Source organism: Corvus brachyrhynchos, unplaced genomic scaffold, assembly GCF_000691975.1.
Source record: "Corvus brachyrhynchos isolate BGI_N302 unplaced genomic scaffold, ASM69197v1 scaffold218, whole genome shotgun sequence".
Lineage (NCBI taxonomy): Eukaryota > Metazoa > Chordata > Aves > Passeriformes > Corvidae > Corvus > Corvus brachyrhynchos.
In genome coordinates, this window is record NW_008239321.1 from 679,672 (window position 1) to 696,913 (window position 17,242).

The 17,242-nt window shown below is 41.0% G+C and overlaps 1 protein-coding gene across 5 annotated transcripts in view; it reads left to right on the top strand.

The window, feature by feature from the left end:
* The window catches only part of CEP112 (centrosomal protein 112), a 158,394-nt gene that overhangs the window by 71,590 nt on the left and 69,562 nt on the right, over positions 1-17,242 (top strand). The window contains exon 21 of one of the 5 annotated variants that reach the window (XM_017740772.1): positions 11,840-15,158. The exons of the other annotated variants lie outside the window; for them this stretch is intronic. Coding sequence (XP_017596261.1) covers positions 11,840-12,043 — 204 coding nt within the window. The 3' untranslated portion in view covers positions 12,044-15,158. Of the gene's footprint in view, positions 1-11,839; positions 15,159-17,242 lie in introns of those variants that run through there. 5 annotated transcript variants of the gene reach the window in all.

Consider the following 17,242-nt stretch of genomic DNA (forward strand, 5'->3'; position numbering starts at 1 on the left):
CCTGCTGTTGGTTTTTTTTTTGCGGACAAAGGCAGAGCTGTAACTCCCAGGTTAAAAAAAGGCAGTTTTGGAATTATATAGAATTATTCTGTCTACACGCCAGTGCTCATCCCCGTTTGTGTATTGCTCTGTAACACTGAGTACAAAGGGAAAGGGACTCTCTTAAGCAAATCTTGAGAACTGGGAGGTGTCTGTAAGTCCAGCTCTGGTTTGTGCTCTTGGGGGTCGTTTCTGGCAAAGGTTGGAACCCAAAGTTTGGTTGTGCTTTCTGTTTTCAGGGGGATCATTGATGCTACTACAGGTGCTCTGTGGAAAGCTGGGAATTTTCTCAGCTATTGGGGGAATCTGAACACTCTGAAAAGCAGAGTTTGGCCTTTTTACAGAGCTTTTCTTTGTAGTTTAAATATCCCTGTACAGTCATCTGAACATTGCTGCCATGAGAATGACATGTAAATCAGGGATGAAAAGGCAGTTGCTTTGACTAGAAGAGCTGTTGTTTGTTTAAATTCTACCGAGACTCTCCCAGCTTTCAAGGACGCAAATTTTTCCATTTGGGAAAATAAATTGCTCTTCATTCCTTCCTCTGCTCTTTGTATTCAAATCCACCTCTGTCTTTGCAGTGAGCTCAACAGACAATACTGGTGCTTCTTATAGAATTATAGCACAGATTTTTAATAATTTTTTTTTAATCTTTGCATATGTTTACTAAAAATGCGTGTTTTGGACATCTGATGTGACTAACGGGCAATGTCCTTTATGAAACATTTGTCAGGCTCTTAACAAAGATAACCCAGTCATTTAATGGGTGTTTAACAACATTGCATTTTAAAAACCTGTTAAATTGGAACCATCTTTGACAGCAGTAATTTTTAGGAGTGCTTTGTGTCCCAGCGAAGGTGAGATGAAATAGGAGCGGAGGCCATTTTGCTTCGCGAAATGAAAAGTGGATTTGCTGGGTTATTCGAAAAATTTAAATAATAATTAGTGTTAATCACATACGAGTAGCTTGGTTTGAAGGACCTATCTGCTCAGTGTTGGGTGAATGATGTGAAAGCACCGTTATTAAAGGTATTCATGGGAAGTCTTTCTTAAATCCTTTCCCATATGAAAGAGTAGCGAATAAGTATTTCTTAATACATGTGTTTAAAATACGTATTTCTCACTATATTCCTAAAGACAGTTATGACAGAGTACTGCAGATCAATTTATTTTACTAATACTGTAAAGATTAATTTCAGTTTTTTATTGCGTATCCAAGGTCTCTACTTTCACGTAGGTCTTCAGATACTGTGAAAGACAGTATCCAAAATAGTTAGATTTTATTCAAATATGAATACATTTATTAATGCTTTAATCACAACTAGAATGTAAAAATTAAGATTTGAGTGCCTTGCCAGATTTTAATTAAATAAAAGAATGTTACTGCTTCTTGAAGTATAAGTTTAATATATTTTCAATAAAGGAATTTGATTGAAGCGTATCACCTTTTGTGTTGCTGATAAATTTCTGGATAACAATTGGAATCCGCTTGGATTTCTCCATTTCTAGTAGGCTTGCTCTGATTTTTTTACCTGGGGTTGTAATGCTTGGGGAGGAGTAAATTGACTTGTAGGTCAATAAACGTCAAAGCAGTACAAAGGCTTTTATGCCATGCTGTGTTCTTGTAGGCTTTTAAATCCTATACATTTTCTATGAACTACCATAATGTTGTTATTCTTTAAACAGTAGCTAATCACACAGGATTATGGTTTTTTTAAGGGTAGTTTTGAATCACTAGTTCTATTTAATTTAGATATCTGGATTTTCTTTAGGGGCATTCTTAAGTTATGCTTTGGTTGCTCATTCATTCTGCACCTCCCAAAATAATTTTAGTTTATACATTAGTTCAAAAAACAGGGAGCTTCTTGCATGATAGAGATCTTCCTCTCTTTTATTAAAAGCAGTCTTGCTATGGAATCAGTGATTTTCTGAAGCAAGACTTCAGGTTACAGAGAAGAGTATATTCAGTTTGCTTGGCGAAATGAGATAGCAAGGTTAGGAAATTTTAATAACTGAAGCGGAGGGGCTGAGGTGTCTGCGGTGCCAGTTGTGCCCTCGTATTTCCCCTTTATCCTTTGAATGTCCTTCTTTCCCCAGCGTCTGCCACGTGCCCTCAAACAGCTCAAAGATTTCCATGTTCCAGCTGCTGAACAGAGTTGGATCATTTTCCTGCTTGTTCTTCCACCGTTGACCTTTGGGCAAGAAGAAGAAATAAAATGTACCCCTGTAACTTCAAATACAGTGCTTGGCACTAAAGGAGAGGAAAGAAAGTTTCCATGAGGAAGCTGAATCCTCTTTCCCGTTTCTGTTGTGAGATAATTGGCCAGGCCACTGTGTTCATCCAGTCGTAATTGGGTCAAGAGGAGCTTGAGTGCTCAGGCACGTTCTGCCTGTGCGTGTCACTGATGTCACGGTGTTTAATTTTAACAGGCAACGTTTGTGCTCTCAAAAATGAGGCTGCTCTAAGAGATCACGGCTCTTTTGGGATGTCTTGAGGCTCTTGAGAAACCCTTATTGCTTGGGAAAGGAAAACCTGGTGTAGTTCGGAAGCCATGTGAACACAAACATTGAGAGCAGAGCTTACTACAAAAAACCCCAGCAAACAGCCCGGAGGTGGTAAGAAGAGTTAATAAGGTGTTATCCCGTGGCTGAAGTATCCGTTTCCTTTTTTCTTTCTTGCCTTTTGAACTTTCCATAATCCCCTTGGCCTTTACCATCCTGGTTTGCTTTCCCTTCTCAGAACTCAGCGGCTCCTTCTCTGGTGTCCCATGTACAGCACATCCCATCACTTCTTTTGTGGCTTCTCCTCTTCGGAAATTTGTTTCTTTGCACTTGGGATCAGCAATCTTTCTGTAACCATCGCTTTGCACCTGGTTTTGTCAGAATTAATTTGAATCTGTGGAGTTAAAATAAAAAACCAGTAGCAATCACTATTTTCATTCCAGCAATGATAGTTATTTTCATTCCAGTAGATCCTTGGTATATGTTTATGGTTCTATGTAGATAATTAGTGTATCAACCAAGTGGGGGAAACAGAAGACATTTATCTTGGCTCCTTAAATGTGTGAAGGGTGGCTGTGCTGATGTGTGTCTGCTGCAGAGCTCTGTCAGCTACTGACAAGAGAAAATACAGGAAAAAGAAAACCCAATAGAGACACTCCCTACATTTTTAGTGATAACTAAATATCCAACACATGCCCAGTTTCTGCCTGTATGCACATATTGCTGCAACAGTAACTTTTCAGTACTATATTAACATGAAGGATTTGGGGAGCATTTTTTTCAGAATAGAAATAGAGACTCTCTTCAACTTTGATCTGGAGGAACCTATTGTTACCTACAGATAAATCACTGATCAAATCTTCTGCTTCATGTAATTGTTTTAATATCTCCAAACACCAGGTCCCACATGGTTATTCTCCCAGTATCAGTGGAAGCAATTTTCTTGAGGGGATCTGGAGGGTACAGATAGAGGTGACCTGGGAAACATAGAGATGCTGACGGTGCTACTGAAGTCACTTCTGTTTACAATTTGGAGTAAATAAATTATACTACTCTTTTTTTTCCTTTTACTTCCCTTCCTTTTCTTAGTAGAAGATGTCTTTGGCATGAGGAGGAATGCACTGCTTGCTATGGAGGCTTTCTCTGCAGCCAGTCTAAATCCTGGAGTTACAATCTAAATATTTGTTTGTTGTATTTTACTTGGAGAGTCGCTCTTGGGCTGCCAGTCAGACTCCTGCAGACAGCCAGCCATTCCCTTTTAGCCTTTCCCAAACAAAAGCTTTTGGCTGTATTGCAGCATGTTTAATTTACCACCAGTCAGCCCAGGATAATGAACATGACTGTTGATGTAAAGTATTTAAAGTACCAAATATTTGTTGCAGTACTTATGTGGTTTTCCTTGGTTGTTATTCTCAGTCTGCTGACTCAGGGATGGATCCCATTGATGGGGAAGAGCAGCTGAAATCAGGGATCTGGTGATGGGTCCCATGGAGATATCACACTGGGCTTTCACTGAGAGAGCATTGCTGTGAAATGGTCAAATGCAACAGTTTCTTGTGGAAATACTCAAATACTGGTAATCCACAGAGCTGATTTTCACTTGAGTAAATGCAGGGGAGCTGTGGGAAGAGTTTGGGCTGCAGCATTGGGATAATCTTTGAGATAAGAGTTAAAGATGAGCTTTTGCTCTGATCTGCAGCAGACAGTGCAGGCTCAGGGTTCTCTCCAGCAGGGTCTGGGTCTCCTGAGCACATCCCCTCCCCTGCTCAGGTGGAGCCACCTTGCCACATTTGTGGTCCTGTGTCACACTCTGGCTGAGCTGCTGCCTTGGGTTGGGACACCTTTCCAACACCTGTTGATCCAGCTGTAAACATCTGCCACTTCCTCACTTCATACAACCTTCAAAGTGTCCTTGTGCCACAGTGGGTCATCATCTCTGGCGTCTCCCACATTTTTCCTCAACTCTCACTCTTTTGATTAGGACTGAAATTGGATTGTGAGGAATTTGGGGTGGGAGGTGTGACTTCACTCTCTCCTTTTATACTTCATGCAGCACTTGAAATATTTAAAGACATTTTTGGAACCCATACATAATAGTGCACAAATTGTCATCTGCTGATTAAAAATGTTAACTTAGGAGACAACAGACATTTTGTGCTGTCTACAGTGTATGTAAAAGAGAAAGCAGTTGCCATAGAAACTAGCTCATCACATAATATGAACTCTGAATCTGAGATGGAGTTCTTTTCAGCAAAATGGACTTTCTGTTTCTATAATATGGAATTGAATTTATCTGGTAGTTATTATGACACTGCAATCAGTGTTTTTATATTCTTTTTGTTTAATTTTAAATATTGACAGCTGAGAAGGTAGAGTGTACAATTTCACTTGTCTAGGGGCAGGGGGTAGATCATATGGCAGTCATTTTATTTTATACCAGCACTCCTTGATTAAGAGAAAGTGATTATTTCCTGCATAGATGTTAATAAACATAGAATAATTTCTCTGAATAGAAATGAGATCAGTTTTGCTTATCAGTGAGGTGTAAAGGATCTTTATGCCATCCACTAGGTGTGGCTTTGCAAGCAGGGTTTCTGTGTGATGGCTGCAAGGAATGATTAACGCTAATAGACAATAAGCTGTACGTGGTGTGAATTATTGCTCACATTAAAGTTACATAAAGAAATACTGAAGTCAGAAACGATCAAGTACAAACAGGTGCATGTACAAACAGGTAGTAAGTGCAGCATTTGAGGTGGTGTAATGTAGTTTCTAAGCAGAGAGGCAAAAATGCTGTGTTATTCTGCAGAAATGGTCAATTTAAAGTAAAATCTCTTGATTTTGAAGCAGAAGGAGCTTGTGCTTTCTATGTGAAGATCGGTGTATGGCAAAGCCAGACTTTGAATTTGCTTATTGATATTACTTCCACTTGTGTCTAAATCTTCAGAGTGTAGTTTCTGTGATATTGGCTTGTTCCAAATATTACAACTAAACCTATTCGGTAAATGTCTGCTGCACAGAGGAGGGAATGCTTGCTCACAACTTTATTAACAGTTTTTAGTTCTTTTGAAAACTGCCTTTTAGTGTTACCTTATAATTTGTTTGAGACAGTTGTTGAATAGAAGGAAGTTGACTTCTCCTAGTCCATAGAACAAGTGCAGCAATTTGGAAAACAGCAGTGCCATCTGCTTCAAACATTCCCCTGAGTGCTGAAGGGACATCCTCTAATGGGAGACCAGCATTCATTCTGGAGTTTTTTCACAGCATCACAGAATAATTTGGGTTGGAAGGACCTCTGGAGGTCACCATGCCCAACCTCCTGCTCAAAGCAGGTCTGACTTCAAAACCACATCATGTTGCTCAGGGCTAAGTCCAGCTGAGTTTTGAAAAACCTGCACTGGTGGAGATTTCACGGCCTTCTTGAGCCATATGCTCCAGTGCTTTACCAATCCAGCATGGAATTCCTTTTCCTTTATATCCAGCTGGAATATCTGTTGTTAAAATTTGGATCTGTAGGTTCTTGCCCTTCCTTCAAGAAGAGTCTGCCTCTGCCTTCTCCACAATTCCTTACGCTCAGTTGAAGACAGCAAATCTTTGGTGTTTAGTTCTCCAGGCTGAATAAACCTGGTTTGGTGATTTCCCTGCAGGTCCTGGTGGCCCATTCCTCAGCTTGCAGGGTTTGAGGTCCCCGTGGTTGGCACCCTGCTCTCTATACTGACTGCTTTCCCCAGGAAATGCCATCCACAGTATGGCACAGGGTCGCTGTCACAGGGTCACTGTCATCCAGGGCTTTGGAGCAGGTGTTCAGCTGTACCAGCCCCATTTGAACTTTGAGAAGTGCCACTTGTTGGCTGGCTCTTGACTCCTCCTCTTCAAGCCCCGTGGTCCTGTGAGTTCTCTGCTCACACTATAGGACACCCCTCCAGTCCGTGTTCCTTCAGTTTGTGTATCAAAACCTTGCTAAAATCAAGGTAAGTGACACTGACACTTCTCCCCTTTCACTGCAGAAGACAATCACTTTATTCAAGCCTGCTTTGCCCTGGTTTATCCTGCTTGCTGTTTCCAGTGACGCTTTTATTCTTCCTGTGCCTGGAAATTAATTTCATGGAGTTTTACGCCATCATTTTTCCAGGGTTGGAGGTTAGGATGTCCTGTCTGTGATTGCCTACTAAGGTGCTATGTATTGCAAATTAAGCAGTTAAATTTCTTAGAGTGTTCTTTTTCTCTCATCCCTTTTCTAAAGAAAGATTATCCAAAATCAATTTAGTCTCTCTTCCTTAGGTCATCAGATGTTAATTCCATTCACTCACTGCCACCATAAATCAAGTTTTGAACAGTAGTCTGGCTGTTAAATGATATATATATTGATAGAAGAGATTCTATGATCTGCTCAGTTCCTCAATTCAAAGGTATTTTAAATACCAAGTGAGAGAATGAGACACTGGGTGAGAAATGGTGACAATCTGTAGTTTGGAATGTTAACACCACTTGTTTTGGCAGCGATACTGCTCGTAAAACAATAAGATCCATATGGATGCTAATTTTCCCAATTTTGAGTAATAAATACAGCCTCTTTATGGTTTAAGTAATGATATTACTCAATACCACTGCAGGGTCCAGTAGACGGTTTCATGATGAGGTAATAAATAGTGATTTTGGAGAGCTGATTTATTTGTGTTTTTCTTTTATGTGGTTTCTGATGGGGGAAGAAGAAATCCCAGAGCCAGTGCAAAGCCTTGCCCTCTCCTGTAGCTGACATGCTTTGGCTGAAGATATGTCAGCTGAGAAATATGAGCCCATCCATACAGCTCCACACGCTCCCACATTAAAGTGTTATAAAGGAACCTTCAAGTGGAAAACCAGTAACAAATTGCAGCTGAGATGCTTATTGCAAATTGCACTGCCCTGCATGCCCCACCACCGCTCTGCCTGTTCCTCCACATGCTGCTTTAGCCAGGAAGAAAAACGGGAGGCTCCTCTGTTTTCCTCTGTTTCACAGACGGGAGCTGCGAGGGGGAGAAGCCCCAGGCCCCCGTGGTGGGTTCTCTGCGGGTCTGGGATGATGTTGCTGGCACAGACACAGGGCTGAGTATTTCACCAGTAAAATCTCTGCAGCTGTTTCCCCACTGGCCCAACCCCGGCATCTGTAGCAGCTCCTCAAAGTCTTTGCTGCCTCAGAAGTATGGAATTTGCTATCCCATCCCATGGAGGGGCAGCCAAATGCTCTGCACTCTTTCAGCCCTGCTCCCCCACCAGTGCCATGCCCGGTGTGTGCTCCCAGCTCCAGGAAGCTCAGATCCTGCCCTTCCGAGCTGCTCCAGTCCCTTTCCCTCCAGAGCACCGACTTTGGGCACGCCACACCCCACACAGGGTGGGCTGGGGTTTGTCCCGTGCCAGTTCCGAGCCATGAGTAACAAAGAGGTGCTAGCAAAGGGCTCCTGACTGGGTTCTGTGGGATGTGCAAGCCAGGGAAATGGGACAGCGCAGTGCAGTGCCAAGAATTGTGTTGGACCTGGGTGATGCAGCCCATGGGGCAACCACATCCTCAGGGATTCAGCTCAGGAGATCCCATTTCCTATCCCCTTCTCAGAACTGGGGCTCTGCTGTGGGCTCTCAGGCAGGAGCAGCTGCCCTGGCACAGCCCTGCAGAGTCCACACAGTCCATGGTATTGCTCCACACTTCCCATCCTGATTCATTGTCTCTTGTCTTTTCTGCTGCCGTTTGGTGTTTCTGTTTTCCTTCACACCCAGATAAGAGCAGGGATTTTAGGTTCTGCATTTGAGGATATTCCAGATAGAGAAAACATTGTGAGTCCTCAGCTGAGGGCTGTGGGCTTGTGCTGGCCTCAGACATTTGAGCTCACAGAACTGTGAATGCTTTCTCTGAAATTTGTCTTTTTCTTCTTGGAAAACTTCCTTTCTTCTTACGAAACAAATCAGAAATAAAATCCATTAATTTAAAATACAGTGATGATTTTCAGTACGGAGTGAGACAGCAGAGCTGTTCCTTGGCCCAGTCACCTTTGAAGAAATGATTGTCACCTTACCTGAATAAAAACTGTTTCTTCATTTGAACGAGTGGCACAGACTGTGACAGTGATTTAAGGTCTTTAGTGTTGATTTCATGCAAGAAAATATTTTTCACAGTATGACTTTAAAGTAGACTTTTTTCCCCCAATTACTCTACATGTTGGCAGCAAATTAGCTTTGAGAGAATATTGTGCACATCACAGTTCTCTGTTGATGTATTGAGGAGTCATTTTTGGATCTTTTAGCTCAGTCAGACCAATGACTGACATTGTTCATGTCTTCCCTTTCTGTGGATTTGAAAGACTTCCTTTTGACAGGGAGGGTGAGATGGAAAAAAAGAAGCCAAAGTACAAGAAATGATTGGCAAAGTGATGATATCATCGCATGTTCAAAGACTCTGCAAATTGAAGCTTATTAAGCTGACATTTTGTCTTCTATTCAGCACTAATTGGAATCATGCCTGGGTGCATGATGTGGAAGGTACTTAATACCTGAGTGTTTATCATGACAAAATGACAGAAATCGATGTCAGGGATGCTGTAGATTTCTGTTTTATGGAAATAACGATATATTTCAAACTGCAATTACATATCTCTGAGTAATTTGTATTCATATGTCTGAAAGTCCTTCTAAAACACCGCAAATAAGAAAACTTTACTTTTGACCCCTAAAATATTGGCCTGATCGTGAATATTCCATTTTCAGGTTTTAGAGTTGTTCTTCAGAGTTCATATTTTTAAAAAAAAAAAAAAAGGCTAAAAAAAGGACAAAACCCCCTGACACAAGTGTTTTCACTTGAAACAGATCTGAAAATTGCACGAAGAGTGAACTCCGTCTTCCACACGGGTGATACAATTCTTCTAAAGTTGTCTCTGACAGCTTGAGTTCTTTTGTAGTCTCTGCTTTCTGCTGTATTGGCATCTGTAAAATGAATTTAGAAAAGAGAGTGATTTTTGGAAAGGCAGCTGCTGCAAACAAAAGCTGGAAGATTTGAAGGAAGCTGCATCTTCTCCTGCTGTATTTGGTATCCTTAGGGATTTCTGGAGGGCACCTGTGTCCTGTGTGGGATAGCAACAGTACCAGTATGTTACTCTACATCTTCATCTTGGACCTTAAGAAGTTTGATTCAGATCTTCAATTAAACCTCTTCTTTAATATAAAATTAATATTTATTCAGCAGCGGATGAAAACAGTAAGCTGGTAGACGAAATTGTTATGTGAATTTCTGTTTTTAAGGGAGTAGGGGTTGGTAATTGCAGAGTAATATGTTTTTAAAAACCCAAACAAAACAGAAACAAGCAAAAAGCTCACAAACAAACAAAAGGAGAAATGCCACCCCAAACACAAATCAATGGAGTGTGGATGCTTACAGGAATTACTGGTCATTAAGTGACTGATCCAGCTGCCTGTGTGTCCCTGTGAACTCCAGCAGTCCTGTAGCTAATGAGATGTTGACAAGCAGTAGTTTAGGGGCTGCTGGTAATTATTTGTATTGCTGGAATCCTCTCGGGGGTCTATGTTGTGTTAGTGAAAACATGGAACAACAGACAGTTCCTGTCCCAGCGAGCTGGTATCATAATTGTGCTTGTGGGATGCTGGAAGTGGTGGCAGCAGAAAGTTGGGGACCTCAGATAAACAAGGTTTATCAGCTGGTTTCTCTGCAGGTTGGCATGGTGGGAGCAGAGAAGCAGAAGACATAGCACGTGAGCTGCCTCCTTTGAATGGCTCTAATAACATAAAAAAATGCCTTTCCATGATTTTTCTGTAGCTCTAAGAGACATCTGAAGTGTGCTGGCCCCTTGCCATGTCTGCAGTGGCTGCTGTTATCAAAGGTGACCGCATGAAAAGTGTTTGACTGAGGAGGGAGATGAGCACGTGAAGAACGTTTTTGTCTGTTCAAAGTTTGGGAACCCCTGTAATGATTTCCATGCTTACAGACATGCTGGTTGTTTGGCCTACTCAAGTTTAATAATAACTAACTGGAAGCCTTCTGAAGCTGTGAATTGCACGGATTTCCTCGTGGGAAAGCAAATTTGAAGAATAATTTGCTATTGTACCTTTTATTTGTTGGATGCTGTTGTTGGGGAGTGCAGGGGAGTGGCGGGAACAGGACCCAAGCTGTCAATGTACCATTGGTAATATTAGAGAGAAAATACTAATTTTTTATGGCTAAAGTCAGTTTGGGATGCGTGAGGGAGTGTGTTTGTGTATATCTATGTGTATGAGTGTGTGTATATGTATTATTGCCCTCTAATGGATAGAGTCTGAATGGCTCAGCTTTGTCTGTTTCTATGGGGCTTGCAGCAAAACAATATTTTCAGGATGTCTGATATTTCCCATTTTAGAAGAATTTTATAATGTTTATTCAGAATTCTGATGCATCTTTTGTGAGTAATGTTCCTTTAGTTTGTATAAATAATTTGGAATTCTGTAGAAGGTCCACAGCTTAGAGAAGTGCCTTTTCTTTGTTCTCTAAAGGTTTATTTCAGCTCAGATGTAACTGCTTGAAATGCAACATTTTATTCTGATATTTTTACCACAGTGCCAAAATAATAACTGCATTTTGAACAGATTTCGGTACAGTGATGACATCAAGGGCCTTTTGGATGTGTAGATTTTGCTCCTTTGCTTTATTCCATCCAGAGCGTGCCCCTGTCTCAACACCCCTGCTGAGCACCCCGGGTATCCAGGATCTGCCCAACTCCTGAGCTCCTCTCTGGTTGATGGGTGTTCCCAGTGGCTGCTCCACCCCATCCTGCTGAGCAGCTTCCTGGCTGCTCCCATGTGTCATTTGTTTTCTAGGAAAAGTGGCAAAAGTGTGCAATGTAACATTAATTCAGACTGAGTTTTCAAATCTACGTGAGATTTGTGATAAAGTCAAGTGGTCTAATGATGAGTGGTAGGTTAGGGTTTGTTTTGCTTTTTAAATAAAACTGTCTTTGAAGGTAACTTTGGAATGACTCCAGAAGGAAGGCTGCAGGTGGTTGGGAATGGGATTACAGTTGTTTCTACTGAGAGTAGCACAATTCTCTGTGTTCTTTATAGTGGAATCCTAAAACAGCCATGTTTTTTCCTAGCAGGGCTCTGTTTTCATTCCATAAATACATGTGGGAGAATTCCATTTCAGAATTACGTTTTTCTCTCTGCAGCCATGTTCTTTTCCTTTTCAAACTTTGAAGTGCTTGCTTTTGCAGTGGGATAACTGTGCAGTGTTTGGGACACACAGCAGAACACCCCTGGCTCACGCTTCCTTCATCTCCCGCTGCAGATCCATGGAGCAGTGAGTGTCCAGAGTCACCTCTCTGCCCTCCAGGAGGTTCCTGATGGGGGTGTTGTGGAGAGATTCCTGATGGATATGGATTGCAACAAGCCAAATATTCCTACTTCTGAAATCATGTCAGTGTTCAAGGCAGAACAGCAACTCATTTCACAAAGCTCTGCTACAGTACCTCGAATCTCTGCACGCTTTTAGCTGAGTCCATCACATTTCTATTTATGATCCAATTACAAGCTGAATGTAGGCTGGAAGAGCAGAAGGAGCAGCACATTAATCAAATTCCCTTGTAATGACTGTGTTCTCATGTGGGTGATGCTCTGAGGTGTGATACAAGGCAGGGCACACAGTGCTGGCTTTTCCTGTCCTTGCCCAGGGCTGGGCTGTCCCTGGGCTGTACCTGCTCAGCTTGGCAAGCATCCACGAAAGGCTGTTGTAGTGATGGGAGAGCTTATTCCTGGCAGCAAAAGAAATTGTCCCTGTGTTTCAGGCTACTACATTTTCCATTCATGGGGAAAATAGAAATAATTTGCATATGCTAAGAGAGAGATGAAGGATGTTGCAGGAGCATCTTCTCAGCCCAAGATGGGGACTTTATCTGCATTTCTAAATATTGATGTTTTTCTTCTGAACATGATGTTTCCTAGCAATATGCTTTTTGCCTTGGAAAAGTTATTTTCCACTTACAGTACATTGGCAGCCATTGTTTGTATTGTTCAGGATCAACCCTGGGATTTTTCTAAATGTTATTTTGATTTGATGACTGTTCATCAGTGAATTATGAAAGCTCTGATTGTTTAGGGCACAAGAAGGGCACAATGCATTAGTGGGTCACATGCTCACTTAATGCATACACATTGTGGTGGCAGTAGTAATAGCTCCATTAAAGAACAAAAGGTAGCAACACATAGAAGCTCTGGATCTGGCCAATCCCCTCAAATTACCATAAATATTTGAGCAATCTGAATAGTTTTGGACTCTGTAGTAAAGCTTTCCTGTTTTTATCTGGCACTGAAGGAATGTGGAATAAAGTATTCATTTAACAAAGTACAAAAATGTGTGCTATGCAGTTATAATCATGTGTCATTAATCAGAAAATACTGCAGAAACTCTGACAAATTAAAAACACAAGGATGTGTCTGCAAGGGCTTTTTCAGTCATTAAAAAGCTGCTTCACCTCTCAGGCAAACTATTTAATGGCAACTCCTTGCTCAGTGTACTGACATCTTCAAAGGCTCTGACATCTGTCGGCCTTTGAACTACCATTAAAAAATATTATCCCATTTCCATTCTTTTATGCCCATTTTTTTAATTATAGTCCTTCTTTCAAGTTAGGAACATGGTTGGTTTAAATGATGCTGTCCTTTCGTTTTCAGCCACCCAGCTGCGGTTTGAATAAATTGATGTAGAATCAAAGGCGGGACTTTAAAGGGAAAAGGTTTGATGGACTTGGACTCCGAACCAGATGAGGTTTTATGATGAAAAGGGTTTAATCCCAGCACAGGCATCGCTTCTATCAGTTGAGCAGTACAAAGTGATTCATATATATAGGTTCACGAGAAATGATCTTTTTTTTTTTTTTTTTTTTTTTTAAACAACACAGATCTCTTCAGGACTTGCAAATGTGGCATTAGCTAATATTCAGAGAGCTGATTTCCTTTCATCCACCAGAAGCTTATGATTATAGTACAGTTCTCGAATTGGAAATGAGAGCTGCAACACAGATTTAAAGCTCTGCTGTCTGATTTGTATTCAATATACATGTCACTGCGGGACAAGCCCGTCTAGGCCGAGCTGGTTCAATGAAGGGAAAAACCGTTTCAGCATCAGAAATCGGGGGGGGGAGGGGGGGGAAAGGTACCAATTAATTCTTACCTGCGCTACCTGAGTATTGTGTGGGATACTTGGTGGATTACTCTCATTGCCGAAGCTGTGCAAACAAACCCTTGTGGTAACATTTCTTTGGCATCAGAAGCTGCGAGGGAATACACAGGATTAATCAGTAATGGCTCCTAAAGCAGCCATTTATATGGAAGGCAATGTTTGTTTTTCTGTGCCTGAGTTTCAAGGAGGTTTAGCAGAGACAGCCCTGGTATTCCTTTATAGCCATAGCCTTCATTAATGTGTTAATTAGGCCTGTGTGTGGGGAAAACTGAAATCTCTGTCTCACAAGTGCATCAGAAGCCGTTTGTCAAAACTACCACCTCAAGGTATCTAAGAAACAATCTCTCTACTAGTTCCCTGATCTTTGTGTTAGTAAAAATGTGCTACAAAGTCATGATTTCTTATTTTCACAGAGTAAGATTGTGTCCTTCAAAACAGTGATGCTTTCCAGAGAAGGAGAGCAACAGATTTCAAAAGTCTGCAAATTGTGTCCCCTTAGAAGGCTGTGCCTCACTGTTGAACAGAAAGGAGACAGCTCCATTTGGTGCTCTGCCTCAGTCAACAGTTTCTCCTTCAAGCACTTCCCACAGCTGTTGTTCCCTGCCAAAATACTCCGTTTTGGAGTAGTACATTTTTCCTGATTTCTTAATGCAATTTTGAGGTTGTGTTTTGGGTTTGGTTTTTTGAGAGAAGAGAGCAGTAAATATAAACATGGACCTGTATAAATGGATTATAAATGGGTTAGTTTATTTTACTCCTATTTCATAGAGTCTGCATGTTTAGTATGTATTTAGATTTTTATATTTAAACTGTGTATTAATATTTATTTGGAGTACAGTAGATCCAAAACAGTTGCATAAATAAATCTGAAGAAATTCCTGCGCCAGGATGCAGTGGGCTATTTGTCATTCAGAAAACGAAGTGGCATCAACTGAATTCAAGGACAAACCGAGGATGAAAAGGACAGAGATCAACAGAAAGGTGCCAGAGGAAGACACTGAAACCCTCTCGATTTCAAGGGAAGGAATGTTATGCACAGTTTCCATTTATTTTGGAAAGATCATCCTGTGATTGATCTCATCTTTCTGAACTGGTAGCTGTGGAGCAGGAGGCTTCCAAAAGGTCTCTGAACTCCGGAGAGCCACTGTCGAGATGATGGGAAGAGTGCAACCAGCACTCAAGGGTGAAGGTGCAGAGAGGGAGACTTGAACCAGCATCAGCTGGGGGTATGTGGCAATAGGTACCATCACCTGATGCCCTCAATTCCAGCCTGGCACCTGAGTTGGTTAAAGACCACCTTCTCCAGGATTTTCCTCCTCAGGTGGAGATGACACATTTCTCTGTTTGATATCAGGCTTGACACTACACATAGTCTACTAGAATGTGCTTCTTCCAATAAAAAATTGAATTGAAAAGGATAAAGCTGAAAGTTGGACCTGTGTGTGTAGTTCTTCCTCTTATTTGTTGTGAGCAGCTAATGTGAGAATGAGAATTTACCACAACTGATTAACAGAAATACTGCAGCCGTTGTTGCTGCCGTGCAGAAATGAGGGATCTGTGCAGTTAGAAGCTGATCATTTCTTTCAAGTCTAAACCTGTGAATGACACAACTTTTATTTCTGGAGCTGCTGGATTTCAGGATTTCTGCCCACACATGTTGACAGTCATGAACCCAAGAACAAGGACTTCATGTTTGGTTAAAGACTGTCGCCTTCACTGTAAAAGTGCGACATCAGAAATGAGAGAGGTTCCTGCTGCTTGGCATTATTTGGCAGAGGAGAACAGGGCAGGTGGTGCATTGAAGTCTTCTGTTGCTGGCCCAGAGAATGACAGAGTTGGGTTCCTTATTTGGCTTCCTGTGATTATGCTGTGGTTTTGAAAAATTTATCTTTTTCGTCTCAGTAACAGTCAGGGCAGAGCTTGGACAGAGCTATGAACTGGGAGTGTTCCTCAGGTACCTGTTGAGTTGGTCATGGCAGAGGCCTGAACAGGGGTTGCTGTCCAAAGTGGGCTTGGCTACAAGTATGAACTTCAGAAATCAAAGATGGGAGATATTTTATGCATGAACAGCTGATTACTGAGGCTTTGTATCTGCAGCTTGTTCTTGGTTTGTCCTGTCAGGTTTTGTGTTCGATACCATTTCCATTAAAGTCATCATAAAACCCTCATGGGTTGCGTGGGGTAAAACTTGGGAATATTCAAAAAATGTGTGTTTTGAGCAACAAATGCATCCAAAATTAAAGTGTGTGATGCTTTTCTAGGTGTTGTTTGGAGGCATGGGGTTGTTTTGGCTTTTTTACTTACAGTGAAATCTTTTCTCTAGCTGACAGGCAAAGACATTTACATAGACAATGCAGCATGTTCCTCTTCTGGGGACAAATTGGGAATTATAATACGTTTAATTTTGCTGCCTCACAGAGATGAATGTCTGTAGTAATCCTTAAATCTGCAATACATCGTGTCTGCATTTAAATCAGAATTACACATTGTTCAGGAAATGTTAATGCTTTTAGATTTAATGTGTGGAAAATTTAAATGCAAATGTTTTTTAAAAGCTTTGACTTAGGGGATGCTGGACACAAAATGCTCTGAGATTGACAGGTAGTTCTTCCCAGTCCACTGCAGAGATCTTTAGGCTCCATTTCTGGATTCCATTGCAGGAAATTCCTATTCTTCCTTAAATATCAGTAGCTTTTCCTCACTTTCAGAACAAGCTTTACTCCAATGTTATTTCAGAACTGAACTTATCTTTAGCATTCATCTGAGAGGAATATTTTCCTTTCACATCCTGAAATGCAGAAATTAAAGCTTTAGAGTTCTTCATAAAGGAAAACAGGGAAGGTGTTTGGTGTAAATTTCATCAATTATCATTTAGGGATGGATTGTTATGGTTTGTATGATGCAGAAAACCTGCTATTATATGTCGATTTTCATTTACTTTTTAGCCACTCTTCATTTTATTTCTATTTTGCTCTCACAAGTTATTTTAGGGGGTCACTGCATTAAACAGGTATTTATGGCTGATTTATTTTCTTCTCACCATCAAATTTAAGTTCCGTTAATGCACTTATGTAGATTATGATGTGCCCATTTGAGAGTCTCCATTAAAATTCTGTGTAGAAAGACAGAAGGTAATGAGTCCTCTCCTGGCAGGTCCCTTAGCAGTTTTATTAGAATAATTTTGTTTGTACAAAGAAGAATACAAAGGTAAACATTCCTTTCATCAGATAAAAGGAGAGGAGAAAGACGGCAGAATTTTTAATTTTTGTCTCAGTAATCTGTTTCAATGCAAATACAATAAATCAGGGAAGAAGAATCTGCTCTGGATCAGTGTCCCAGGCAAGAGGGCCAAGTCTCTTACAGGTCTTAGAACAGTTAAATGGAAAATGTATTTACATTTATCACAATTTCAACTCGGTGAGTAATCCTTTGGCTCATCAATTCTCTGCATTGTTTTGTTACATGTGTAAGCTCGAGGTTCTTCCCTTTGACTAAAACTCATTTTGTTAGGAA